Source organism: Triturus cristatus, chromosome 1_1 (genome assembly GCF_964204655.1).
Source record: "Triturus cristatus chromosome 1_1, aTriCri1.1, whole genome shotgun sequence".
In the NCBI taxonomy this organism is placed as follows: domain Eukaryota; kingdom Metazoa; phylum Chordata; class Amphibia; order Caudata; family Salamandridae; genus Triturus; species Triturus cristatus.
In genome coordinates this window covers 28,097,858-28,123,988 of record NC_140579.1, presented here as the reverse complement: position 1 = coordinate 28,123,988, position 26,131 = coordinate 28,097,858, and the positions used below count along the sequence as shown (strand labels likewise).

Below are 26,131 nucleotides of genomic sequence, written 5' to 3'. Positions count from 1 at the left end.
TGTATGATCCACCCCCAAATGTTTCAATTCCATGTACACCACTCAATTTGATTGGGCCAGGCAATGGGGTGAGGACATCACACCATACTAAGTGCAATAATCTTCTTTGGTTCTATTGTCTAATTCCCCGCCCCTTAATTTTAAAACCCACAAGCTTTATTCCCACAAGCATTTCATATGTGGATCGATAAATCTGTAATACGTTTCGGGTTCTTCCTCTCGTAGGGTTAGGAGTTGATCTTCCCATGTCCTTGCTGAGCACATGGATTGGCAGCCATTCTATCATTTAATTAGTTTCAGAACAAAGAGGTTTTGCGCATGTGTAGTTGACACAAAGGATAAGTACATCGTCACCCTGCAAGGCCCAAATGTGAGCTAATAATAAAGTCGGAGAAGAACATGTTAGAATACAAAATTAAATGAATTCACTGTATACCACTTACTTCTACTCTAATCCCATTTACTTAATATTTCTTTGGCATTAATGGCTTAGTAAAACTTGCATAGGTTAGTTTCAGCACGGCATGGCATGTGCATGAATGCGAGGTTTTCGAGCAGCCATGTTAAAAGCTATTGCGCAGCTGCAAAGATTTCCCACCAAGCTAGAGAAGACGTCATACTACGTAGATGTAGTAGACGCATGCGCAGAAAAGTTCCCGCGTATTTTTTTGGCAGCCATTTTAAGGACACTCGGGTTACTCATTAGTAAAGCACATAGAAAAGCTTCCCCTAGATACAATATGTAAAATGTAATGCAAAATTAGTACTCACAAACAGGTTGGTTATAATGTTACAGGTTATTCGAGAGGATTGCATACGAGCAATTTTCTTTTTATACGAAACCTTGCTCCATCAATCCCCTCTCAGATCACATTTTATGCCATCACTAGCTTCTATTAAATCAGATGCCAACTTTAGCATTCTACCATTTCAATTTCTTCAAATCTTTTACTCCCTCCTTTATCTTTCTTAAATTGTGACCCTTTCATTCTTTTGTAGATGTTTCCCTTCAAGTCGTATTTCGTCTACTTTTCTTTCCCTACACTTACCATTCACTTCGTACCTTTTTCTTTTTCTACTGCATTTGTGGCAACACATTATCATCAAAATTAACAGAGTTATGCCCATGATCAGTAATAATATTTGACCTAAGATACTCTTACCTATGTTAGAAAACCAACTACTAATAGTGGAAAAACTATTAGTTATTTTCTTCCATACACTGTCAACCTCCAGTGGTTTTAGTTCCTCTTCCAAATGTGTAATATTTTTAATATAACTTCCAATTTCTACACCTGTATCAGGTATATATGTGCAACAATGTTGCGCTTTCAACATTTTACAGACTCCACCCTCTTTTACTAATAAGATATCAAGGGCAAGTCGATTTTGCAAAACCATAGATCTAACAGCAACTAATTCTGTATTGATCAGTAAAAATCCTCCAGCAGTGTCAGTAGATAACCGATCAACTACTGTTGACATTTGACAGATTTTTTGAGAATTCAGCAGAACTCCCACTGAAGGTATCAATGCACCAAATAGATCACCTACTATTTCCGAAAAACTAGCTCTTTCATATCGGGTTAGTCCATTACTGTCATTATTATTTCCAGTGATTCTTTTAACATGATAAACTTTAGGGAATACTATTCAGAAACAGCAACTCCCGTACCAGTGATCAGGCAATCTAAAATAGGCTTTGTTTCCACAAATATAATAAATTCCAGGAAATCCTGGATCAGTTCCTCCTTTTATTCCCCAATCCCCAATTACTAAGAAGTTATGTTCACATTCACTGGAATCAATAAATGCATTGTTATATTCTGTTTTTAGTCTATAGAGACAGATTTTCCCTTTCTTTTCAAAATCCAGAGACATAGCAGCATGAGTCTTGCCAGTTGCCAAAAGATCTTCCCTTTCAGCCCATTTAGGTATCTGAGGTTTCGGTTCTGAGGCCCTTCCTTGGAAATCCTGTCTCCTTTGTTCTACAAAGTTCAAAAATATCTTTTCTTCTTCATGCAGTTTACATGTTAGGTTGCGTTTGTGTGCATTGGCTATATCTATTGTCTTCATTGTTAGGAAATATTCACTCATGAATTGTGAGTCTCTAGTATTAAGGAAAGGGTTCATGCTCTTTCGCATAGGGACTTCTGAAAATATTACATCTACATGTGAATAATAATACTGCAGTTTTACAGTTCTATAAAATAAACTAGCTAATACACTACATGAAATACCATATGTCAACGGTAAGTGATGATAAGTTGCCCCTTCAGCTACTGAGTTTGGCAATTTCATGCAAACATAACAATCACTAGCTTCCATTGTTTCTACACAATGTAGTAAGAGATTTGCAAATACATTTAATTCAGTTTCATTTTTATCTACAGTGTGGTGTAAATCTAACTCGTCTGGTGTTTCTAAGTCTACTATGCCTCCTTTAATGTTTGCTACTTCTGTATGTGCATTAGTACTATTCTGTTTGTCGGTAACCATCAAATAGGGAATAGCTATTGCTAATATTACTCATATTATGAAAACTAATAATAAGCTACATATACAGATCCTACCACACTTCTTTATACAGCTTTGTTTTGGATTTCCAATAACCTTATCATCAGACATTTTGAACAAGAAGATTTTTCTCTTCTTTAATTCAGAATTTGGTATGAGGTTACACCTTATGCGTCTTCTCTCCATTTCAAGTTGGTCTCACTTCTTCAATTTTTTCGTCGTTCAGCTCTTCATCACTTTCTTCATTTAAGTTGAGATTTTCAAAATCTTCAAGAATGACATATGTCCACTCAGGACCCTTGAACTTGTTATTTAATGTCTTCAACCTTTGACTCCTTCGTTTTGGGGTTACTGTGGAAGGTCCAGATTGACTGGATACTTCGTTTACTTGATCAGGTTCTTCACTGATTGTTTTAAGACGGTATTTCAGTCTCTTGATAATTCTTGGCCAATTATCACCTGTTCGACTTTTCTTAAATTTCACTGCTTTGCCTGGTTCTTCAAGGCTTCTTTTATTTTCCTTTATTTTCGGCCCGACTTGATCATTTTCGTCTTCAGATTTCCTCTCTATCTGATCTTGTCCAGGGCTTATTGTTCTGGCCTGTTCTACCTGGATTGGTTAATCTACCTCAATCTGACCCTGTTCAGGATTGGCGATGTCAGGTTTTTCTTCTGTATCCTGAACTTGTGTTTCTATGCCTATCTGGTCCTGTTCAGGTCTTTTTACCTCTTTACCTTCTTCTGCCTGAACGTTTTCTCTATACCCTATCTGTCCCTCCTCAGACTCAAGAGTGGGGCTTTTGTTTTCTTCTGTCTGAGTATATTGTTCTCTCCTTAACTGTTCCTGCTCAGGTACCCTAATAGTCGTTTCCCTACTCTCCTGAGCGAGTTCTTCTACACCTGACTGGTCCTCATTCTTTTCCGGTCTGCCTAACTGTGTTTGGCTCCTAGTTCTTATAAATACTTCAGGTATGTCCACCACTGGGATCCAGTCATCCTGATAAGTGCTCAGTTGTTCTTGGGCAGCTACCTCAGGATCTTCTATAGGAAGTTCTTCAGCTGCACAACCTTCAGCAACTTCAAATTCTCGTTTCAATTGAAACTCTTCTTCTTCAGGAGCTTGTACCCTTTTGGTATGACTTGCATGAATCCAATTAGGCAATCCTGCACACTTTACAGCTGTTGAATTAGTCAGTATAACCTGATGTGGTTTGTCCCACCTTGGTGCTAGGCACGATTCTCGAGTGTGATGCTTCACAACTACCCAGTCACTGGGATTCAGATCATGCGCTTGTCTCAGCTGTCTGTTGACTGCGTCTTCCCCAACCTGATGAGAGATAGAAAGCACTCTGTCAGCCAACTCTTTGCAATACTCCAAAACCAAGTCATCAGTTCTATTCAACAGCTTGTGTCCTGGTACACATGCTTGTCTCATGGCTCTTCCCATGAGTATTTCATGGGGACTCAATCCAGTATTTTTGTCTGGAATACTTCTGAGTCCCATCAGAACCAGAGGAAAGCATCAGGCCATTCCAATGGGGTGGATGCACACACCTTTCCGAGTCTTGACTTGATCGTGCCATTTAATTGTTCTACCACCCCAGAAGCCTCTGGACGGTAAGTGCAGTGCAATTTTTGTTTGACTTTGAATGCTTCACAAATTAGTCAAATTATTTCATTATTAAAATGAGACCCTCTATCTGATTCAATCGTTACTGGAAAACCAAGTCTAGGGATGAGTTCTCTTAATAAAAGTTTAGCCACTGTCAAGCTGTCATTTCTTCGGGTCAGGTATGCTTCCACCCACTTTGAAAATAAACAAACTATGACAAGTACATATTTCAACCCTCAGCAAGCAGGCAATTGAATGATATCTAATTGAAGTCTTACAAAAGGTCCTTCTGCCTTTCCAATTTTTCCCATACTAACTACAGTTTTCCTGCCAGGATTCATTTGTTGACATATTAAACATCTTTGGCAAAGACTCTCTGTTACATTCCTGATTTTTTGCGTTAAACCAATCTTGTCTGAAAAGTTGAATCGTTGCATCTCTGCCCACATGTGTGTGTCCATGATACATTCTAGCCATTGGTGCAAGCATACTGTCTGGCATTACTGGTCTGTCATCATAACAAACCCACACACCATCTTCTGCCCTTCTTTGACATCCTATTTTCACCCACTCTTCCTATTCTCTCATGTCTACTGCATCCTGCAGATCTTTCGCCTCCTCCCAGGTTCGCTTGCCTGCAAGTAGCATAAGTTGACAGCTGATTCCACACGTTTCGATTTTCTTGTGTAGGGCAATTTTATGCCTCGCACAGTGTTGGGCAACCTGGTCAGCATATCGGTTACCGGCTGTCACATACTCATCTCCTGATTGGTGAGCAGCACACTTAACCACGGCCACCTCTTTTGGTAATTGAATTGCCTCAATTAATTATTTCACAAAAATTCAATTTTTAATAGGAGTCCCTGAAGAAGTCCAGAAATCCCTCTGCATCCATAGTTGGCCAAAATCATGCACAACCCCATAACCATATTGACTGTCAGTGGATATGGTCACTCTCCAATTTTTCCCAAATTTGCATGCTTTAATTAAAGCAATCAATTCGGCTACTTGTGCAGATCTGACCTCTGGTAAATAGGATGCTTTGACTATTCCAGTTAATGTACATACAGCGTAAGCAGCACTCAATCCTCCCTCCTCATGTCACATGCATGAGCCATCTACAAATAGCTCATGATCAGCATTTTTCAAGGGTTCCTCTTGCATGTCAGGACGTGGTTTGGTGCTAAGTTCAGTCACATCCAGACATTTATGTTCAACCTCATCTTTCACCTCTTCTTGGTAGGGATCAGGTAGTAAAGTGGCTGGATTAAGAACAGCCCCCAGTATTATTCTTTCATAATTTGTCAGCCTACTGGGAGTAAGATACTGCGTTCGGGTTCTGGTCAGTAAAATCACCATGGCATGGGGAACATACACCTTGACAGGGTTACCCATCACAATTCACTCACTCTGTTCTATGCTGACACAAGTTGCGGCTACAGCTTTCAGGCAACCTGGTAATGCACAGGGCACAGGATCTAGGGTAGCAGAAAAATATGCCACTGGTCTTCTCATTAATCCATTTCTCTGTGTCAGAACTGAAAGTGCACAATTACCCCGCTCATAGCAGAATAATGCAAATTCTTTTGAATAGTCCGGCATTCCTAAAGCAGGTGCTCCCCACAAACAATCTCGCAACTTTCTAAAATATCCCATGCTTTCATCATCCATTCTATAGGGTCTTTCGCTCTCTTTCTGGTCATCTGTATCAGGGGTTTAGCTAATAAAGCAAACCCTACAATCCACTGCCTACAATATCCTTCAACTCCAAGGAACATTCTTATTTCTTTTTGGGTTCGAGGCAACTGCCTTTGTCTTATTATGCTGATTCTTTCAGAGGTCACTCTTCTAATTCCTCTTCCTATTTGATGTCCCAAATATTTGACTGAGTTTTTACAAAACTGAAGTTTCTCAGGGGACACTTTATGTCCACCCTTTGCCAAATGATTTAGCAATGCAATTGAATCAGTAACACAGTCATCTCGTGTGTTTGACGCCACCAATAGGTCGTCAATATACTGCACCAGGACTGACTCTCTGGGCAATACAAGAGATTCAAGGCTTCTTTTGAGAATCTGATTAAAGATTAAAGGACTTTCTGTGTACCCTTGAGGCACACGATTCCACATGTAAACATGCTCTTCAAATTTAAATGAAAATAAAAAATGGCTATCTGTATGCAATGGAATAGAAAAGAATGCAGGACACAAATCGATTTTTGTGAACCAACCTGCTTTCCATGGTATCTGATAAAGAATCACAGCTGGGTTGGGCACTACTGGACAGCATGGTACAACAATCTTATACATTTTTCTAAGATCTTGACCCACCCTATACTTACCCTTAGGTTTCCTAATGCCAATTATAGGTGAGTTACAAGGGCTACTCATTATTTCTTTCAGAATGCCTTGTTCGACTAATCACTCAATCTCTGCTGCAACACCTGTCTTTATTTCTGGACTCATTTTGTATTGTTGAGTATTCGGATAAACAGCACCTTCTTTCACTGTCACTTTTACGGGATCTACATTTGCCATCAATCCTATTTCTTTTCCAGTAAAATCCCATATCTCTGCAATTACAGTCAGTTTGACTTCGGCAGGTAATTCATCTTTGGTTATCATTGTATACATTTCATTCACTTCTGTCCCCGGTTTAGCTAACATGAACTTGTAAACTCCATCTTCATCTAGGGTTTGTTTGCGACACCATCCGGTGTGCAAAATATGGTGCAGTTCATTTTCCACAACAAGTCTCTTCCAAGCAAGTTTACAGGACTTGAGTCACAGACCACGAATGTATGCATTTCTTTAAAATTTCCAATTCGCACCTCCATTGGTTCTGTGATCGGAGTTCTAATCAGTTTGTTCGAAACACCTACGACTTGGATGTCTTCACCCGAGAGGGGCAGGTTAGGAATGTCTGCTGTTCTCACAGTAGACCTGGTAGCACCAGTATCCAACAAGAAAGTGATATCATTTCCTTCTACTTTACCTTCTACGTATGGACCTGACTGATCTACCGGTAGGGATGCGCCAAGTACGCACTCTCCTTCCTCCCCCCTCAGGCACCGTCATTCCTGCTCATAATCAATTAGTGGATCCTGCAAAAGAAACTGCGATGTTACACAATTTTTCTTACCACTTCCTTCTGGAAATCCGGCGTCCACACTGTACTTGGCTTGACTCACAAAATTTGACTTAGGGGCAGGTGGCAATTGACTCTGAAGATCTGTACCCTGTTGCGGATGACTCATTAACACCTCATTCTGCATCTATAGATTTAAATTTTGATTCGGGCCATTATTAACTTGTACTAATTTACGCTTGTTCTTCCAATGCCCCAACTTCCCGCCCCGTGACAGGGAAATCTTTTCTTTGCTTCCTCCCTGTTCATTCTTCCCCGTGGCTTACCCCATTATTTTCACCTTGACCTTGCACTCTTCCTTGACTCTCTGACTGTTTATTCAATTGAAACTCTTGCTGTTCAGCTAACTTTACTTAAGCCCACATTACCTTTTCTTCTAAGGCTTTTCGTTTGTTATCAATCTCATCCCAACAATATTTGGCATATTTTAGAATCTCGTCAATGGGCTTTGATTGCCAACACAACATGTGCTGCTTAATCATTTGTGATATGTCCAGTCTTAACCCTGTTACAAATCGATACACAAAATGAGTCATGTCCTTGTTCTCTAAACTTTCAAACCCACTATACTTTTTGAACACCTGTAAAAGACGTTCGTAGTAGGCATGTACAGACTCGTTCTTTTCTTGGGTTGTTCTGTCTATTTTTACCCAATCAGTTTCTTTCGGGGGAGTTTTACTCCTCAGAAAAGTGATTACTTGATGATATCTTTTCATTGCATCTTCTGACGGGGCTCCTGTCTTTGAATCTCTTGGATATTCCTCAGTAGGCCAATCTATAGAAATTTTACACTCTGTCCACAAATCCGCAGGTACTACTATGTCAAACAGACCATCCAGATCCTTTAACAAAACCTTTGAAACGTTCACAAACCTCTCAACTTGTCTGTACCACTCCACTAGTTTCTCTCTCAATTTTGGGAAATCATTCGTAAATGACAAAATATCCTGTCTAGTCCATGGTACATGTATGTACCCCCTCCCGGGTACTTCCCTCATCGGATACAACCTTTCAGCCTTTTCTGTTTCTCTCATGGCATATTCAGATGTCGTTCGATTTACCTGTGCTTCTTCCTTTTTCTTCGCCCACCTAACTTTCCATCTTTCAAGATCTCCCCATTTTGTAGCAGAAATAACAACTCCCTGATCTGTAATTTTCTTCCAGACACATTCATGTTTTTCAAATCCTTATCAGAAAATTCTGCTCTATATGGTTTCTGCAACACCTTTGACTTCCCTATGTCAATTCCCATTTCAGATGCCAAATTTGTCAGTTTTTCATGGAATGTTTTTGTATTTCGTGTAATGCTTTTACAAATGAACAGTATCTCTTCTTCACTGTATGTGTTTAATCTGTCTAGACCCACATTTCCAGCAACCATTTCTTCCAATTCTACTCGTAATTTAAAAATGTCTAATCATTTTGGCTGTGACTTTGGTTTCTCTATTTCTTGAGACCATCTCTCTATATCTTCTGGGGTTACTATTGTTGGACTTCTAGTTCCTCTTGAGGTTTCTAGTCTAACTTCCTTCAAACAACTGGGCAAATTTCTCTTCGGGGTTTCCATTATTGGCTCTCTTATGGGCAAATCCATTAATGATATTACTGATTCACATTCACTTGCTTGGTCATCTACTATCATCTTTTCTCTTCTAGGTTCTATGCTTGGGGTAGGCATTACAGGAACTTTAGAATAGTTTGACTTTTCACTATAAAATGGGACTACTGGACCTATGGTTACAGGTATGGTCAATGCATCAGGATGTGTGTTCATCTGAGTTATTTTCTGGATCAATTAATCTCTATTCTTATTTATTGCTTCCCTTTCCTTTTCTTGAAGTACCATGTTTGCTGTGTCATGTACTATTTGTGGAACCAAAGGTGTTCTTACCATTGGGGCACTAAGGGTCATTCTATCAAATCCTTCATTATAAGGTGGAGGACTTTTCATCAATACGTATTCTAAATACCCTTCTTCTGTTTCTCCGCTATCTATCATGGTTAAGTGTTTTTTTTCTGTACTTTTACCTCCTATCTGCTCTTCTGATGTTAACACAGTATATAAACCTTTTGCCACCATGGCCTGTCTCCATTGTTTCATTTGACTATCTCTAGTCTCTCAAGGAAATTTCAGATAATATTTGCTTAAGGTCCTGTTACTTTGTGGTCTATCACGTTCAAAGGCTTCCATTTCCCATTCTTCTAAAGCCTCATACTGGGTCAATCTAGGTCTGGGTTCTAATTCATTCATTCGTGTTCTTAAATTGTACAATATTCTTCCATTAAAGCTTCCGTACTCAGGAAATGCTAATATTCCATCATCTTTTGTGTATTTTACCCAAGTTCGAGGCATGTGGGCTGCTGAATTCATATCTGTGCATAGATCGCCGCCTAGTGTTGGGTCCGGGTGTTTGCACGTTGTTGTCCTGGAAGAGTCTTCGTAGTATCCTGAGATAGGTGACTCCTCCCCTGGACCACAGTGCGCATGGGCATCCTCTCCATCCTCAGGTGTTTTGGTCACCCTGGTCTTTTTGCGATACACCGGCTCACCTACCATTTATCTGGACCCTGAACTCTGGTCCCTGTCTACACCTCGGCGCACCCGCTTCGCGGGCGCCCCTTCGCTTGTTTCGTGGAGGAAACTGCACTCGACACCTGCGAGGACCATTGTGGACGGGAAGCGGCAGCTGGCGTGTTGGTGTTGGTGCTCCAGGGCTGCGAGCGTGCGGGGACTTCAATTCCCAGAAGTCCCTGCCAGACCGACTAAGTACTTCCGGTCCGCTCTCCCTGCTGGCCCGCCCCCCGCCCTCCTGAGGATTTAAAACTCCAGCTGTAGTTAGACGAGTGGGTCACCCTGGTCTTTTTGCGATACACCGGCTCACCTACCATTTATCTGGACCCTGAACTCTGGTCCCTGTCTACACCTCGGCGCACCCGCTTTGCGGGCGCCCCTTCGCTTGTTTCGTGGAGGAAACTGCACTCGACACCTGCGAGGACCATTGTGGACGGGAAGCGGCAGCTGGCGTGTTGGTGTTGGTGCTCCAGGGCTGCGAGCGTGCGGGGACTTCAATTCCCAGAAGTCCCTGCCAGACCGACTAAGTACTTCCGGTCCGCTCTCCCTGCTGGCCCGCCCCCCGCCCTCCTGAGGATTTAAAACTCCATCTCACTCCCGCAGCGCGGGACGCAGCCTGGACGAAGACCGGACTAAGGGCGGACCCTCTAAGACCCTCATAGACACGAGGAGACTGGACTGGGCCAGAACCCCTGCCTGAATATCTATCAACATAGACCCACCGTGTAAGTGTTTGTTTGTGGTGCGTATTGTACGAACATTATGTCCATTGAAATCCCAACACCGGAGTTACCTGGCCAGGTGAAGTCGGTGGGTTTGGTAGATGGAACATTAGACAGGTATTTTAAGAAATCCCTACTTGATCCTTCAATTACCCCTACCCTTGAAGAACTACGAATTGAACGACGGCGGTCGATTGAAAGTTTAAAGAACAGACCACTGCCGCTGTCACCGGCGCAAATGAGCTCTAAGGGTGATATTTGCACTACCACACAGGATAGTATCCCTCTAATATTTAGAGAAGGTACATCTACGAGGGAACCCGAACTCTTGGGCACTAATAGCAATCAGGTAGTCATAGCTACCACTTCCGGTATCATTAATCCAGCTGTGATTACTAAAGCGCAAATTACCCCAATTCCTACAAAAGTAGCCAACAGTAGGGTTAGAAAAGTTACGCAAGTTAAAATTCATGGCCCCCCTCCGGCTAAACGGCGTAAAAGTAACCTTTCCAAGAGGAAATTTAATCATGCAGACTTTGGCACGAAGAAGGGTGGTAGTACCAAAGGAGAATTGGTTAAAGCATTAGACGAAGGAAGGAAAGGTATCTCTCCAACGTATACATGTGTAACCCCGTTTACTGACCCTGTTATTTCTGTTATCGATAGCCCCCCTGTGATGGGAATGATACAGGCATCTCCAGACAGGGCTCTGATTGGGAGCATAGAGTCCATAATGAGGACCTATTCCCTGGCTATCATAGAAAGACTTGATAAACTAGAAAACAGACTTGGGAATATAGAACAAGAATTGGAGAAAAAGCTCGTAACCAACAAAGCACCGTTTATCCTCCCTATACAAGCCCCAACGGTACCTCCTTCATCAGGGACATCCGCTACAATAACATCAACTATCCCTGAACAGATTATTACCCAGCCTCAATCCTCAATCTGTATGAGTGGATGTGTATCAGGGAATATTCCTGTTGGACCTAATAGTAAACCAATATCAGAACAGGCTGAAATGCCCAACGGACAACGGAATAACTCTGGTCAAGCCGTAGGGAATATAAATAGAGAGAGAGGTAACGAGCGACTTGCCCAAGATAAATTTAACAAGGGTCCCCTTCCAGAACTCCCACCAGAAGCAGTACCCCTAGTAGTAGTTCTTACTGGGGTACCGGAGCTGGAGAAAGATAAACGGGAGAGCTTTTCCCAGCTGAGAAATAAGATATCACACTGGCTAAGTTTACACAGACCTATTACAAATAATATTAATGGAGAAATTATTCATGTCCGCCGCCTTCCCTGGTTGGGAGGAAGACCCAAGGATATTGAGGGTGACATAGTGATCATTAATTTTAGAGATCGGAATGCCGTCCACTTTATACTTAATTGGCCGACAGACCACGATAGCAAACTTATCACCCCCCGCCCTCTAACCTATTTTTACCCACGTTCAGTGGTGTTTCCACCAAATCATCGTTTACAGCGAGCCCCCCCCCCACTTCTATCGAGGCAAATGCAATCAAACCCATATTGCCCACCCATCTACAATAATGGACCTATGGTTAGTGAGAGGCAACCACCACCAGCAGTAGATCTGTATGGGTGGAACTCTATAGGCCCAAGATATAACCCTCTAATACATAGGAGAATGGAACAGCTCAAACCTTTTACACCCTTAGATACCACCAACAGGTTTGAGGTGTTTAGTGGACTGGAAGATTGCGATTGATGCCATCGAGACATAGGGAAGGGGGAGAGGGATTTTGGTGTGGATAGAGGGGCAGATATGGGCAGACGAACGGGGGAAAAAGGTCTACTAGATAATGATACACCCATTGGATACAATGTCACATGTAGTCCTGGGGGATGCACAAGAAATTTTGCCCAGTTTGACTGCAACCTCAAGGCTTTTTCCCCGGCTAATGGAAGTACTAGTCAGATTTTACCAACTGTAGATCCCGTGCCAGGGGATTTAACCCAAGTTCACATCTTGCCCCCTTTATCCACTGAGGCTAATTGTTTAATGGAACGGGGATATAAGATGGCGAGTTGGAACATAGCGGGATGGAATAACAAGGTAGAACGTCTAGGATGGTTAGAATTTATAACCCAGTTTGATATTCTGTGTCTCCAGGAGACTTGGGCGGCCGAAGATGTCTATCTTGATGGGTATGTTGCCTATAATTGCCATGCCCAACCATCTAATATGGGGAGAGCCAGAGGTGGAATGGTGATACTGCTTTCTGTGAATCTACCGGTCCGAGTAAAAATACACCGGACAGTCGGTCAACACTCTCAGTTGCTGTGGTTACAAAATAGGAATGGGCGAAATGTTTTAGTTATAAATCACTACAACAATGCCTTTAACCACTTAAATACTGATACGGTTGATGAACTTGAAGCTGAGGTGGAAAGCCTATATGGGTGTAATGACGTGCATTTTGACATTTTGTGGGGTGGTGATCTTAACATTTACATGTGCCCACTTGCTGGCGATAGGGTGTGTGGGTATGGGGATGATGGAGGGGAAGAACAGACCCACTTTATGCACTCGGTTTATGGGGATTCTCTTAATTCGTTTTTGTTAAAAATGGATTTATGTATTATGATTCCTAGGGGTGACAGTGAGGGTAATTCGGTACCAACCTTTATTGGGAGGAACTGTGCCACGATTATCGATTACCTCATTGTCTCTACCAGTATTGTAGCTAAGTGTTCCTTACCTGTAATAGTAGATCCGGCACTTAGTGATCATAATTGTCTAACAATGTTTCTTTCTTTGTGGGGGGCCAAAGAAATGTTGATACATGGCGTTGTGACAGATATAGTCCCACACAGACCCAACGGCCCTAGAATTAAATGGGGTAGGCAAAATGAGGAACATCTACTTTGTGCTATCGTGTCAGCCTGTATAGAAGAGGTGGAATGCTGTCTTGAACCTGGAAAGAATAATGTTGACATTCTAGTTAGCTTCGACACTATTAATAAAAATGTTGCGGAAATTTTAACTGGAAGAATAAAAAAAAAGGGCCCTAGGAGTAATGGGGGATGGTTTAACAGAGAATGCACCAAATCTTTACAAAGACTTAAAGCTGCTCTCAAGGGAAAACCAAGAGATAAGGAAGCAGTTAATACCCTCAGAAGGGAATACACAATCCATCTGAGGGAAAGGAAACAGGAATTAAGGGAAGAGGCTTGGAACAATTTGACAAAAGCAGTGGACCTTAAAGATACTAAGCTTTTCTGGTCCACGGTAAATAGCCCCTTCCTTCAAAACGAAGATGTCCCGGTAATGTCAGCCCAGGTATCTGAGGAACAATGGGTGTCTCACTTTACTAGTATTTTCAACCCCGAAGGATTATCTGAAGGGGGGGATAATGAATGTATGGCAATAACCCCCATACCTCTCAATATTACAATTGTAGAGGTAGATGCAGCCATTCGGGCTAGCAAGGGGGGAAAGGCACCGGGCCCGGACGGGGTACCCGTTGACCTTTATAAAGCTGAGATCTCCATTTGGAGCCCATTATTAACAAAGGTTTTTAATGCAGCTGCGACGACTGCGGCTCCACAGACCTGGGGGGAATCAATCATTATTCCGGTATATAAAAAAGGGGATAGGGGCGAGGCAAAAAATTATCGCCCGATCTCCCTTCTTACTGCTTCCCTAAAAATAATGAGTAGAGTATTATTAGGTCGTCTGGAAGATTGGGTAGAAGACAATGGGATCCTTGCGGATTCACAGTATGGATTTCGCAAGGGGTTGGGCACTATAGAACAGTGCATTAACCTAGATCTCATTATATGTAAATATACACGAGCCAAACAAGGCTCGTTGTTTCTTTGTTTTGCCGATTTATCCAGTGCCTTCGACTTGGTTGACCATGGTCTTCTGTGGTCAACCTTGTTGGATATGGGGGCACCCCAAGATATTATTTACTTCCTGGCCCAATTGTACAGGAATCTGACAGCAAAAATACGATATGGGCAATCGGGGGAGTGTACCCCTAGTGTTAAAATAGGATCAGGAATTAGGCAGGGATGTGTTCTTGCTCCTCTTCTTTTCTCCCTTTTTATTAATGCAATTGAGACGGAACTTCGCTCCGTAAGTGCAGATGTACCGACTGCTGGTGGCTTGCCCATCCCAATTCTGCTCTACGCGGATGACGCGGTTCTGCTCTCTCAAACCCCTTTAGGGCTGCAAAAACTAATGAATAAATTTGCAGATTTTATCAAGGGGAGAAAATTAAAAATTAATAATTCAAAAACTTTTATAATGCCCTGTGGGAAGAAAATTAAGAACCTAAGGCCCTTTACAGTTATAGATCAAACCATAACAGTGGTGGATAAATTTTGTTATCTGGGTATCACTTTTAATAGTGGGGGGATGTGGACCTCTGAAATAACAAATGTTAGGGCCAAGATGGCTAAGTGCTCTTTTGGCCTATTCAGGTTTGCATCCAAGCTAGGTTCTAGACGGATACCCGACATGTTATACCTATACCGTCATAAATGTGTTGCTCTGGCTCTATACGGATCAGGAGTGTGGGGCCACTGTAACAATAACATGCTCCAGGTAGAGGAGAACAAATTTATTAAAAAACTCCTTTGTCTGCCATCTTCTTCTTCAACAAAGTTGATCCATCAAGAGTCTGGCCTAGAACATCTATCAGACCTGATTAGGTTAAGACCCCTGTTAGTATGGAGATCTATCTGGTCGAAGGAACAGGCTGGTTTTACTAGAAAGATAATCCTTGATTGTCTAAACTTGGATAAATGTTCCCGTATCCCGTGGCTTAACTATATCATTCGAACGTTTGAAGATCTTTTTAATCTTAGGGTTTGTGTTAACCCTTCTTGTGTTTTAGACATCACGAAGACTGAGATTAAATATGAATTTCTGAGGGATAGCAGGACGAAGCGTATCGCAGCTACTGTCCAGTTCTCCACACACGTTTTTTATGACAAATATAACAAGGAAGAAATGGGGCTCCCAGGATACCTCAAAATGGTTAATATTCGTTCCCACCAATTTGTGTTAACAAGACTCCGGATGGGGACTGTTCATTTGCTTGTTGCGTATCCTATAATGAAGACATATACTACTGCCCCCTGTCCGTGTGATGGGACTACTAAACAAAGTACGGAGCACTTTTTACTGCTATGTCCTCTTTATCTCTATCTTCGAAAAATATATCTGAAACCACTTTTTAAAAAATATAAAGTATTTAATACTGCTTCAGCCATGGGGCTTTTATTCGGGCTTAACTCACAGGACATTTGCTATTTTACTGCTGTATATATTTTAAAATCGATATGTATGAGGAAAAGCACCGTTTTATGACATGTGATTAATTTTAAAATTTGCTGAAACCTCATGTTTTTTTATTAATGTATGTATGTACTTTTATGATCATTAATTTATGATCGAATAAAGTTTTTGAATTGAATTGATTGTTTTTTTCCGCCATTGGGTTCGGATGTGCTTATCTTGACTCAAGTTAAGGAAAACTTTTTTCAGGCCAAAAGGCCTTTAGTTCGCGTCGGTACTGTTCCCGATCGGTATCGACAGTTACTTGTTAGTTTACTGACTTAACAAAACCAACTTTTTCGCATCTTATCCGACCATCGACCCCACATCGACGATGGAATCGAGGACACCATTCAAGCGGTGTCCTGTTTGCAATGCGAAATATTCCCATGTCGACGTCCACCCGGTGTGCAACAAATGCCTTTCACCGGATCACGACGAATCCACATGTATGGCCTGTGCCCGATTCCGATCCAAAAAGACTCTCCGGAATCGACGAGCAGCGATACTTGAAGCGCAGCAAGCGGCACCGGCCCCGACCAACATCTTCAGCGCCGAGGACGAAGATGTGGAAGGCGTGGAGAACCTACCCTCCAGCCCCGCTTCCGAACACGATTCCGGATCGGAAGACATCGAAGAACAACTCTTTCACAGAGATGAAGACGACACCGAGGTAGGAGACTACGATGAGACCTTAGGGGCCGAAGAAAGTAGCTCCGGTGACGAGCAAGGCCTACCCGTACAGACAGAGGATATCCCAGTGCGTCAGTCTATGGCTCCGGTCGAGGGATCGCCTTCGGGCCTTACCCAAGACCTATCCCGCAGTTCTTCTGCCCCGCCCTCGGGCCCGGCCTCGGACATACAGCGACAGCCATTAGTACCCAAAACGACTGGTTTCCCTTCCTCGAAACCGAAACCAAAAGTCGTGTCGGTTCCACAGAAACCGAAACTGAAAGTGACACTGGTCGGATCGAAGCCCACTACACCTTCGACGCCAGCCAAACCCGTCGGCACCGACCGCACCAAACGGGACTTCGGTGCCGAACTCGCAGCAGCCGACGTCGGCGCCGACACACGGAAAAAGGCCATCGGTACCGCCAAACCGCCTCGGCACCCGGCACCGAAACCATCGGCTCCAGCCACGAAGGTCAAAATGGCCGCTGCGTCGCACACCGCTTCGCAAGCAGCACCTAAGGCCCAATCATCGACGCCGTCGACGGCTACTACCTCTCCTCGACTCGATGACCCCGTGGCCCCGAAGAAGTCCACGCCGGCCTCTACAGAACCGCTCGGCGCCAAAGAACCGTCAGCGTTCCAGGTGCGACAAGTTGCAGCGTCCTTGCAACGCATCAAAGAAAAGGCTGCCCTCCAGGACACGTCAGGCTCCGAGCCGAAAAAAGCTCAGAAAGCTTCTCCAGCACCACCCCATATCACTTTTGGCCTGCCGCCATCCACGGCGCCCAAAATGTTTGAAATAAGAACACGTGTCACCCAAACTAGGATCACACCTGCCGAACGCTCTCCTACGGAGACGTCACCGTCCCACATCATCGATGCCGACACCGGCAGAATTATGCTCCACAAGCGGAGAATATCTTCCGAACACGCTTTGGACTCCTACCGGATCCCGCTAAAGAAAAAGCTGCCAGCGGATTCGGAACCAGTTCTTTACGAACGTCTCCATACCTCTTACCCAGATCCACAGTCATTCTCTCCGACACACTCCGAAACCGACGTTTTGGTGGACTATATGGGTGACGACGTCCCCTACCCCAGAGAGATGGACCCTGAAGGCCAACAGGACCCTGACCAGGCTTGGGATGACCCTGTGGACACGGGTGCATCCATGGATACACAGGACACGCAGCTATATGGCGCAAAAACGTCTCCCACAGAGGACACTGCCGCCCTAATTGAACGTGCTGCGGCCAATCATGGTGTGCAACTCCACTCTGACACAATCAAGGACGATTTTCTAATGGATACTTTCGCATCCTCAGAAAGGAATATCAAAACTCTACCCATGTTGAAAGGTGTCCTCAAAACAGCAAAGGACATTTTCAAAGAACCCACCAGGGCAAGAGTAATAAACCCCAGGATCGACAAGAAATATAGGTCGGCACCTGGGGACCCTACGTACATTAGAGGCCAGTTGCCTCTGGACTCCATCGTAGTCGCTAATGCTCGCAAACGGGCGCACTCGCAGACAACTGGGGATGCTCCTCCCCCGGACAAAGAGTCCAAGGTGCTAGAGACCTCCGGCAAACGGGTTGCAGCCCAGGCAGCTAACATATGGCGTATTGCCAATACCCAGGCGCTCCTAGCTCGCTACGATCGCGCACACTATGACACATTAGAAACACTACTCCAACATCTCCCTGACCAATACAAAGAGGGAGCAGAGATCCTCATCAGGGAGGGACAACTCCTCACAAAAGCATCCATTAAGTGTGCACTGGATGCCGCAGATACAGCTGCCAGAGCAATAAACACCAGCGTCATGTTACGACGACACGCCTGGTTACGAATCTCCGGATTCAAACCTGAGGTTCAAAATAACATCCTCAATCAGCCGGTCAACCCCGACTACTTGTTCGGACCAGAGGTTGACACCACCCTAGAAAAAATAAAAAAGGACACAGACACTGCAAAGTCCATGGGGGCTCTCCAAACGCAGACCTTTCGGAGTGGCTCCTTTCGTCGCCCCGGAAATAGAGGAGCAGGTAGAGGACAGGGGTCACAGCAAACCTACAACAAGGGCAACACACAAAGTACCTACGATAAAAACACCCGGGGTGGATATCGTGGCTCCAGCACAAAGGGCAGAGGACGCGGATACGGCAATACCAGGTCCTCCCCCAAGAACAAACAGTGACGCCCTCTCCCTTCCTCCCGACCACATAACACCTGTCGGGGGAAGGCTACAAAGGTTCCTGTCCACGTGGAACTCCATCACCACGGACAGGTGGGTCAAAGATATTATCAAACACGGTTACTGCCTAGAATTAACCTCCACTCCACCCACAATACCGCCAAAACACCGTCCTATGTCCTCAGAGCACTTAGCGCTATTACAGCAGGAAGTGCTAAGTATGTTGAAAAAAGGCGCAATAGAGGTCGTACCCGTCCACGAGCAAGGTACGGGGGTGTACTCCCTGTACTTCTTAATACCAAAAAAGGACGGGTCACTCAGACCTATACTAGACCTGAGACCCCTCAACCGCTACATTCTCTCAGAGCATTTCCACATGCTCACCCTACAACAAGTCCTCCCGCTGCTCAAACAGGGAGACTTCCTGGCCACGCTAGACCTCAAAGATGCGTATTTCCACATACCCATTCACCCCTCACACAGAAAATATCTCCGGTTCACTATTCAAGGGCAGCACTACCAATTCAGGGTTCTTCCCTTCGGCGTGACAACGGCACCCAGAGTTTTCACAAAGTGCCTAGCTACTGTGGCTGCACATCTACGGAGGCAACACATTCACGTCTACCCTTACCTGGACGACTGGCTTGTTCAGGCAAAGTCAGCCCAGCAATGTGCCAGCCACATGTCCCGCACCATTCACCTTCTTCACAGTCTGGGGTTCTCACTAAATTACCCGAAATCACATCTCCAACCCGCACACGTACAACAGTACCTAGGTGCGACCATAGACACTCTGGCAGCCACAGCTCAGCCAAATTTAGTGAGGATCAACAGCATGCAAATGCTGATTTCCAAGTTCACGCCCCAACACTCCCTTCCCGCGCGAGTGTTCATGCAGCTGATAGGCATGATGGCCTCCTGCATTTTCATAGTCCCACACGCGAGACTACATATGCGCCCGCTTCAGGAGTGCTTAGCACGTCAATGGAATCAGGCTCACGGGCAACTAAAAGACCTAGTGTTGGTGAGCGGTCGGGCATACAACTCTCTGCATTGGTGGAATCCACAAAACCTTTGCAAGGGCTGACCGTTCCAAGAGCCTGTTCCACAAATAATACTGACAGCGGACGCGTCTCTCCAGGGATGGGGAGCTCATGTACTCAATTACACAGTGCAGGGACTATGGACTACACAACAAAAGAAGATGCACATCAACCTTCTAGAACTGATGGCAATCTTCCTGGCAATGAAAGCATTCAAAGTACACCTGTGCAACAAAGTCGTGTTGATCCGGACGGACAACATGACTGCCATGTACTACATACAGAAGCAGGGAGGAACACACTCTCCACAGTTGTCTCATCTGGCTCAGAGCATGTGGAAGTGGGCCATTCAGAGGAACATGTTCCTCATGGCGGAACACCTCCCGGGCAAGGACAACCAGATGGCGGATCTGCTCAGCAGACACAGCCACCAAATGCACGAGTGGGAGTTACACCCATCAGTACTCCAACCGTACTTCCAGCAGTGGGGTCATCCAGAGATAGACCTATTCGCCACAAGCGAAAACGCAAAATGCTAAAGCTTTGCTGCCAGGTTCCCACATCCGCAGTCGCAGGGCAATGCGATATGGATGAACTGGTCCGGCAGATTTGCGTACGCTTTTCCCCCAGCACCATTGATACCGCTGGTGGCACGCAAACTCAGACAACACTCACTAACACTCGTCCTGGTTGCTCCAACATGGGCACGCCAACCATGGTACACCACCTTTCTCGAACTTTCCGTGGTGCCGCATCAAAGGCTGCGGATCAAACCCGCGCATTTGACGCAGAACCATGGAGAGATTCAGCACCCAGATCCGCAACAGCTGAACCTGGCAATCTGGCTCCTGAAGTCCTAGAGTTTGGCTACCTCAACCTGCCACCTGACTGTATGGACATCATTAAGGAAGCCAGAAGACCCACTACCAGAGCTTGCTATGCAGCCAAATGGAAAAGGTTCGTCATTTATTGCAATAACAATGACATTAACCCGCTAGACGCGTCCATCCAAAACATAATTTGTTACCTCTTACACCTATACCGATGCAATCTAGCATACACCTCAATACGTGTCCATTTGACCGCAATATCAGCCTATCTCCAGAACAGGCAGCACCTCTCTTTATTCAGAGTACCTGCCATCAAAGCATTCTTGGAAGGACTCAAACGAGTAATTCCTCCACGCCACCCACCAGCTCCAATGTGGAACCTCAACTTGGTCCTCACACGCCTGATGGGTCCACCCTTTGAACCTCTACACTCATGAGAGATTCAATTCCTCACCTGGAAAGTAGCTTTCCTAGTAGCAATCACTTCTTTGAGGAGAGTTAGTGAACTCCAGGCACTAACCGTTCAAGAGCCATTCATACAGGTTCACGCCAACAGGGTCGTACTACGTACCAACCCCAAATTCATGCCCAAGGTGATATCGCAGTTCCACATGAATCAAACTATTGAACTGCCTGTTTTCTTTCAAAACCCACAAACTGTCGCAGAAAGAGCACTCCATACACTGGATGTAAAGAGAGCCCTCATGTACTATATAGACAGGACTAAAGTCTTTAGGAAAACAACACAACTTTTCGTTGCCTTTGCCCCACACCACAAAGGTAACGCCATCTCCAAAGCAGGTATAGCCAGATGGATCGTTAAATGTATTCAAATTTGCTATCAAAAAGCTAAACGCACATTAACGATTCCCCCACGAGCCCACTCAACACGTAAGTTAGGGGCCTCCATGGCTTTCCTAGGAAACATTCCTTTGCATGATATATGTAGAGCAGCCACCTGGTCCACTACACATACATTTACCAAACACTATTGTGTAGATGTGCAATCAAAACAGCAGGCAGCTGTAGGACAGGCTGTTCTCAAAACTCTTTTTCAGACCGCTGCAGCTGGCACTGGTAGCCGCCGCTAATAGAGGGTACTGCTATATATTCTATGCACAGATATGAATTCAGCAGCCCACATGCCTCGAACTGAATATGCTACTTACCAGTATGCATCTGTTCTTGGCATGTAGGGCTGCTGACATTCATATCGCCCACCCTCCTCCCCGGCGCCTGTAGCAGCTGCAGCTCTCAGAATTACTGTAAGCATGGTCATCACTTTCTGTATCTACTCCATCACTGCCACAATGGCGAAAAACAATCTGAGGATGGAGAGGATGCCCATGCGCACTGTGGTCCAGGGGAGGAGTCACCTATCTCAGGATACTTCGAAGACTCTTCCAGGACAACAACGTGCAAACATCCGGACCCAACACTAGGTGGCGATCTATGCACAGATATGAATGTCAGCAGCCCTACATGCCAAGAACAGATGCATACTGGTAAGTAGCATATTCATTTTCTAACCATACACAGGTATGGAAGACTCTTTCCACCATCATGTATGATGCAGGCGTATTAGGAGGAGGAATAAGAATCCCTTCTCTACTTTTAATGGGTTTGTCCTTTTTAAAATAATTCTTGATTTTTTGCATGAATGACATTTTTCTTTTTTCTCCGTACATTGCGTGCTTATGCTTGTTAAGGTATTGTTCGTAAGCAAACCCTATAAATCTTCTGTCTGGACGAGTCTCTATTAATGTCGAATCGTACATGCAATCTCCACTATCTATTATTATTCTTGGGACTTCTATTTTGATGACCAATCAGACGCTCGCTGTAATTCTAATAAGTTCTCCAATACCAGCGCGTTTTCTGGTCTGAGAACCAATTTAACTTCTACTCTGTTCGCTCGCTCAGCCAATGCTTGCGCGGCATTTCTGTGATGTCAGTATCACTCCTTACTACTGACCTCTCCTTTACAATTTCGCATCAACTACACGCCCGCTGTTTCAACCAATCCCAGCGCGGCTCTTCGTGACGTCAGTGCAGCACCCGCAACTGACCCCTCCTTTACAAGGTAATGCGAAAACTTATTTTCTCTCAAAATGTCACACAATTTTCATTAATTAACAACATATAAACATTCGCTATTGTGTCTGACCCACTAATTCAAAGAAATAGTAAGATTATTTCACTGCGAGTAAAACCCTTCCGCTTACTCTTCACACACTATGAGTAAAACCTTTCTGCTTACTCTTCACACAAGCATCAGAGAACCTTCTACTCCTTCAGTATTACCCTTTCTAGGTGATATAATACCAAACTTTCACCAGTGAACTCCTCGCTACCAATTACTCTCACTATCATACAAGAAATTATTCCCTATCGTAGTGCTTGTAGTCCTGCGCAACGTTCAGCACTTTCTCGATCCAGACCAATAACCTCACTGCAGTGTGGCTTCCATTTACCACCCGCTATTCAAAATTCCCGGGAATTTCCAGACAACATAAAATAATACATAACGGGTTTTGGTTAAAACATAAATCAATCATTCAAAATTTCAAATACAATCCTCACCTAACTAACTATACTAACCATGCCTCTGCTACCAAGAAAAACGGATGCAGCAGAGTTTACCAGCTCTTTACATACATACACACAACATTCATTTGGGCCCATATACATTCATACATTCAGTGAGCTAGCAAATGTCCGCTGGTCATCAATTTTGATTTACCTTAGAGAACTTTTTATACCAGTATTCTTACCAACCCTGCCTCCTAAGTAAATGTACGTGTCGAAAGATCTAGTAGTAGATTAGAATAGGGAGGAAATGATAATAGTAAAAACAATACATTAACTTTATTCAAAGAACCACAGACTCAGTAGGAGTTTTAAAGGTTTATCTGAATTATTAATTTTGTGAGTCAAATCAAAATACACGTAGATACATTAAGATTCTCCATCAGGAAAAGTAGTTCAGTTAGTTTATAATTCAATTCACATTTATTAATTTCATGTGATGACAGTACCTTAGGAGAGAAAGAACCGAGAGCAAATACGAAGCACAACCCCACAGAACTATATTTACCTAGAATGGTGTGAGGACCTAGACATCAGAGTTCAAGGATTCAGGACAGGTTCAGGACCGGGAAGGTGACCTCTTCTAGTGTAACGCCAGCGTTACACCCCTCTCTGGTGCTACTCTCAGCTGCTCGGGCTCGTCCGGACCCCTTCCTAGATGTGCCTCCTCGGTTGTTCCGCTATCTTTCCCTAGTGTTGGATTCTTCAATCAGATTGCAGCAAAATCGGGCAGCATCTCAGCATAGCATCGGCATCAAGTGGGTCAAGTGTATCTAACAAACTAGAACTTACCTCTGTTATACCAATTCAAATGTATGATCCACCCCAAATGTTTCAATTCCATGTACACCCCTCAATTTGATTGACCCACGTAATGGGGGTGAGGACATCACCCCATACTAAGTGCAATAATCTTCTTTGGTTCTATTGTCTAATTCCCCGCCCCTTAATTTTAATACCCACAAGCTTTATTCCCACAAGCATTTCATATGTGGAGCGATAAATCTGTAATACAATGTTTCGGGTTCTTCCTCTCGTAGGGTCAGGAGTTGATCTTCCCGATTGGTAGCCATTCAATGATTTAATTAGTTTCAGAACAAAGAGGTTGCGCGCATGCATAGTTGACTCAAAGGATAAGGACATTGGTCACCCTCCAAGGCCCAAAAGCGAGCTATTAATAAAGTCAGAGAAGAACATGTTAGAATACAAAATTAAATGAATTCACTGTATACCACTTACTTCTACTCTAACCCCATTTACATAATATTTCTTTGGCATTAATGGCTTAGTAAAAAATAGGTTAGTTTCAGCACGGCATGTGTGTTAATGCGAGGTTTTCGAGCAGCCATGTTAAAAGCTATTGCACATCTGCAAAGATTTCTCACCAAGCTAGAGAAGACGTCATACTACGTAGATGTAGTAGACGCATGTGCAGAAGAGTTCCCGTGTTTTTTTTGGCGACCATTTTAAGGACACTCGGGTTACTCATTAGTAAAGCACATAGAAAAGCTTCCTCTAGATACAATATGTAAAATGTAATGCAAAATTAGTACTCACAAACAGGTTGGTTATAAGGTTACAGGTTATTCGCGAGGATTGCATACGAGCAAGTTTCTTTTTATACGAAACCTGCTCCATCAGTGTCTCTAATAGGTGTCTGGATGTGTATGAATGTGGATGAATATGAACATTGGTGTGCATCCATTTGCTCATTACATTTGTGATGGGAAGTAAGGGATAGAAAGTAGACTCGTGAAGGTGCAGAGGTTCACTGATGCTTCCTGAAAAGATCCATGCATATGGTGGAGAGTGTTGCGTTTATAGAAATCTCCCACATAAACATTTCACCATATTGGAATGTGCTGTTAAGAGAGGGGTGTGTGTCAAAGTTACTGACTTCAGTAAATGTTCCCTTTTATGATATGTCCTCATGGTATTTGAATCAAAATTGTCTCCCAAAAAACAGCATGCCTAGGGTCAGTCATGTAAGATTTACTTAACTTCAGTTATATTTCCCTCCTGGACCTGTTCAATAGCTGCCATATATAAGATGAAGAGGGTGGGAAACTGTGTGGTTGTACAAAGTGCTACAGAAATGTTTGGACTTCATTGTATGGCGGTCTTGGGGAGGTGCTCTTGTTATTGAGTTAGTTTTAGTAAGTGATCGGTAAAGGTCACAAGCAGGCTGCAGGCAGAATGAACTAACCCGAAAGATCAATCACAGCTGTTATTACATAGACACCGGGTATTGCGCCCCCACTCTACCCATAACGTGCTCAGTAATTGTTTCAAACCTTTCATTTTTATCACAACATTATCTCTTTCAGATCTCAAGTATTTGGCCAGAGAGACAAGTGGTTTTTAAAGGTGCCCTCAGTGAAGGGAAGTCAAAAGAATGCTGCACCGAGATAAGATCTAAAATTCTGTATCCAATGTCTGGAGGGACTGCTTTAATCACCTTTGAAAAGGCAGAGGGTAAGAATGATGGGTGCCCCAGAACATGCTAAGGTCCTGGTCGAGGAGAAATTCAGTCTTGGGCACTGCACTAAAGAACTGTTCAAACAGAACCCTCTGTTGTATCCGGTTATGTTTGGAAGGACACAGGCACCTTCAGACAGATACAGTGTAGTGTTGAGCATGTTTAGTCTGTACCCTGGGTCACAATTCACCATCCCTCAAAACATGATCATAAGTTGAATGATTAACTGGATATGTGGTATGTCGTTCTAAGGCAGCAGGCACATCAAAATGAAATCCATATACAATGCTTCAGGAAAGCTCAGGGACTTAATATTTAGCCGGGGAGCCTTGGAAGCATCTCGCTGATCGTGGTATTGAATCCTGGCAGGCAAGTAAATTAGCATCGTTAAGTTGTGTTATATTTGTTATCTACTCACCTGCAGAATGGGG

The 26,131-nt window shown here is 43.8% G+C and overlaps 1 protein-coding gene across 1 annotated transcript in view; it reads left to right on the top strand.

Annotated features, from left to right (window-relative positions):
• The window catches only part of LOC146869217 (interferon-induced 35 kDa protein homolog), a 211,855-nt gene that overhangs the window by 85,739 nt on the left and 99,985 nt on the right, over positions 1–26,131 (top strand). The window contains exon 6 of the mRNA XM_085644035.1: positions 25,549–25,696. Within this exon, the coding sequence (XP_085500161.1) occupies positions 25,549–25,696 (148 nt within the window). The remainder of the gene's footprint in view (positions 1–25,548; positions 25,697–26,131) is intronic.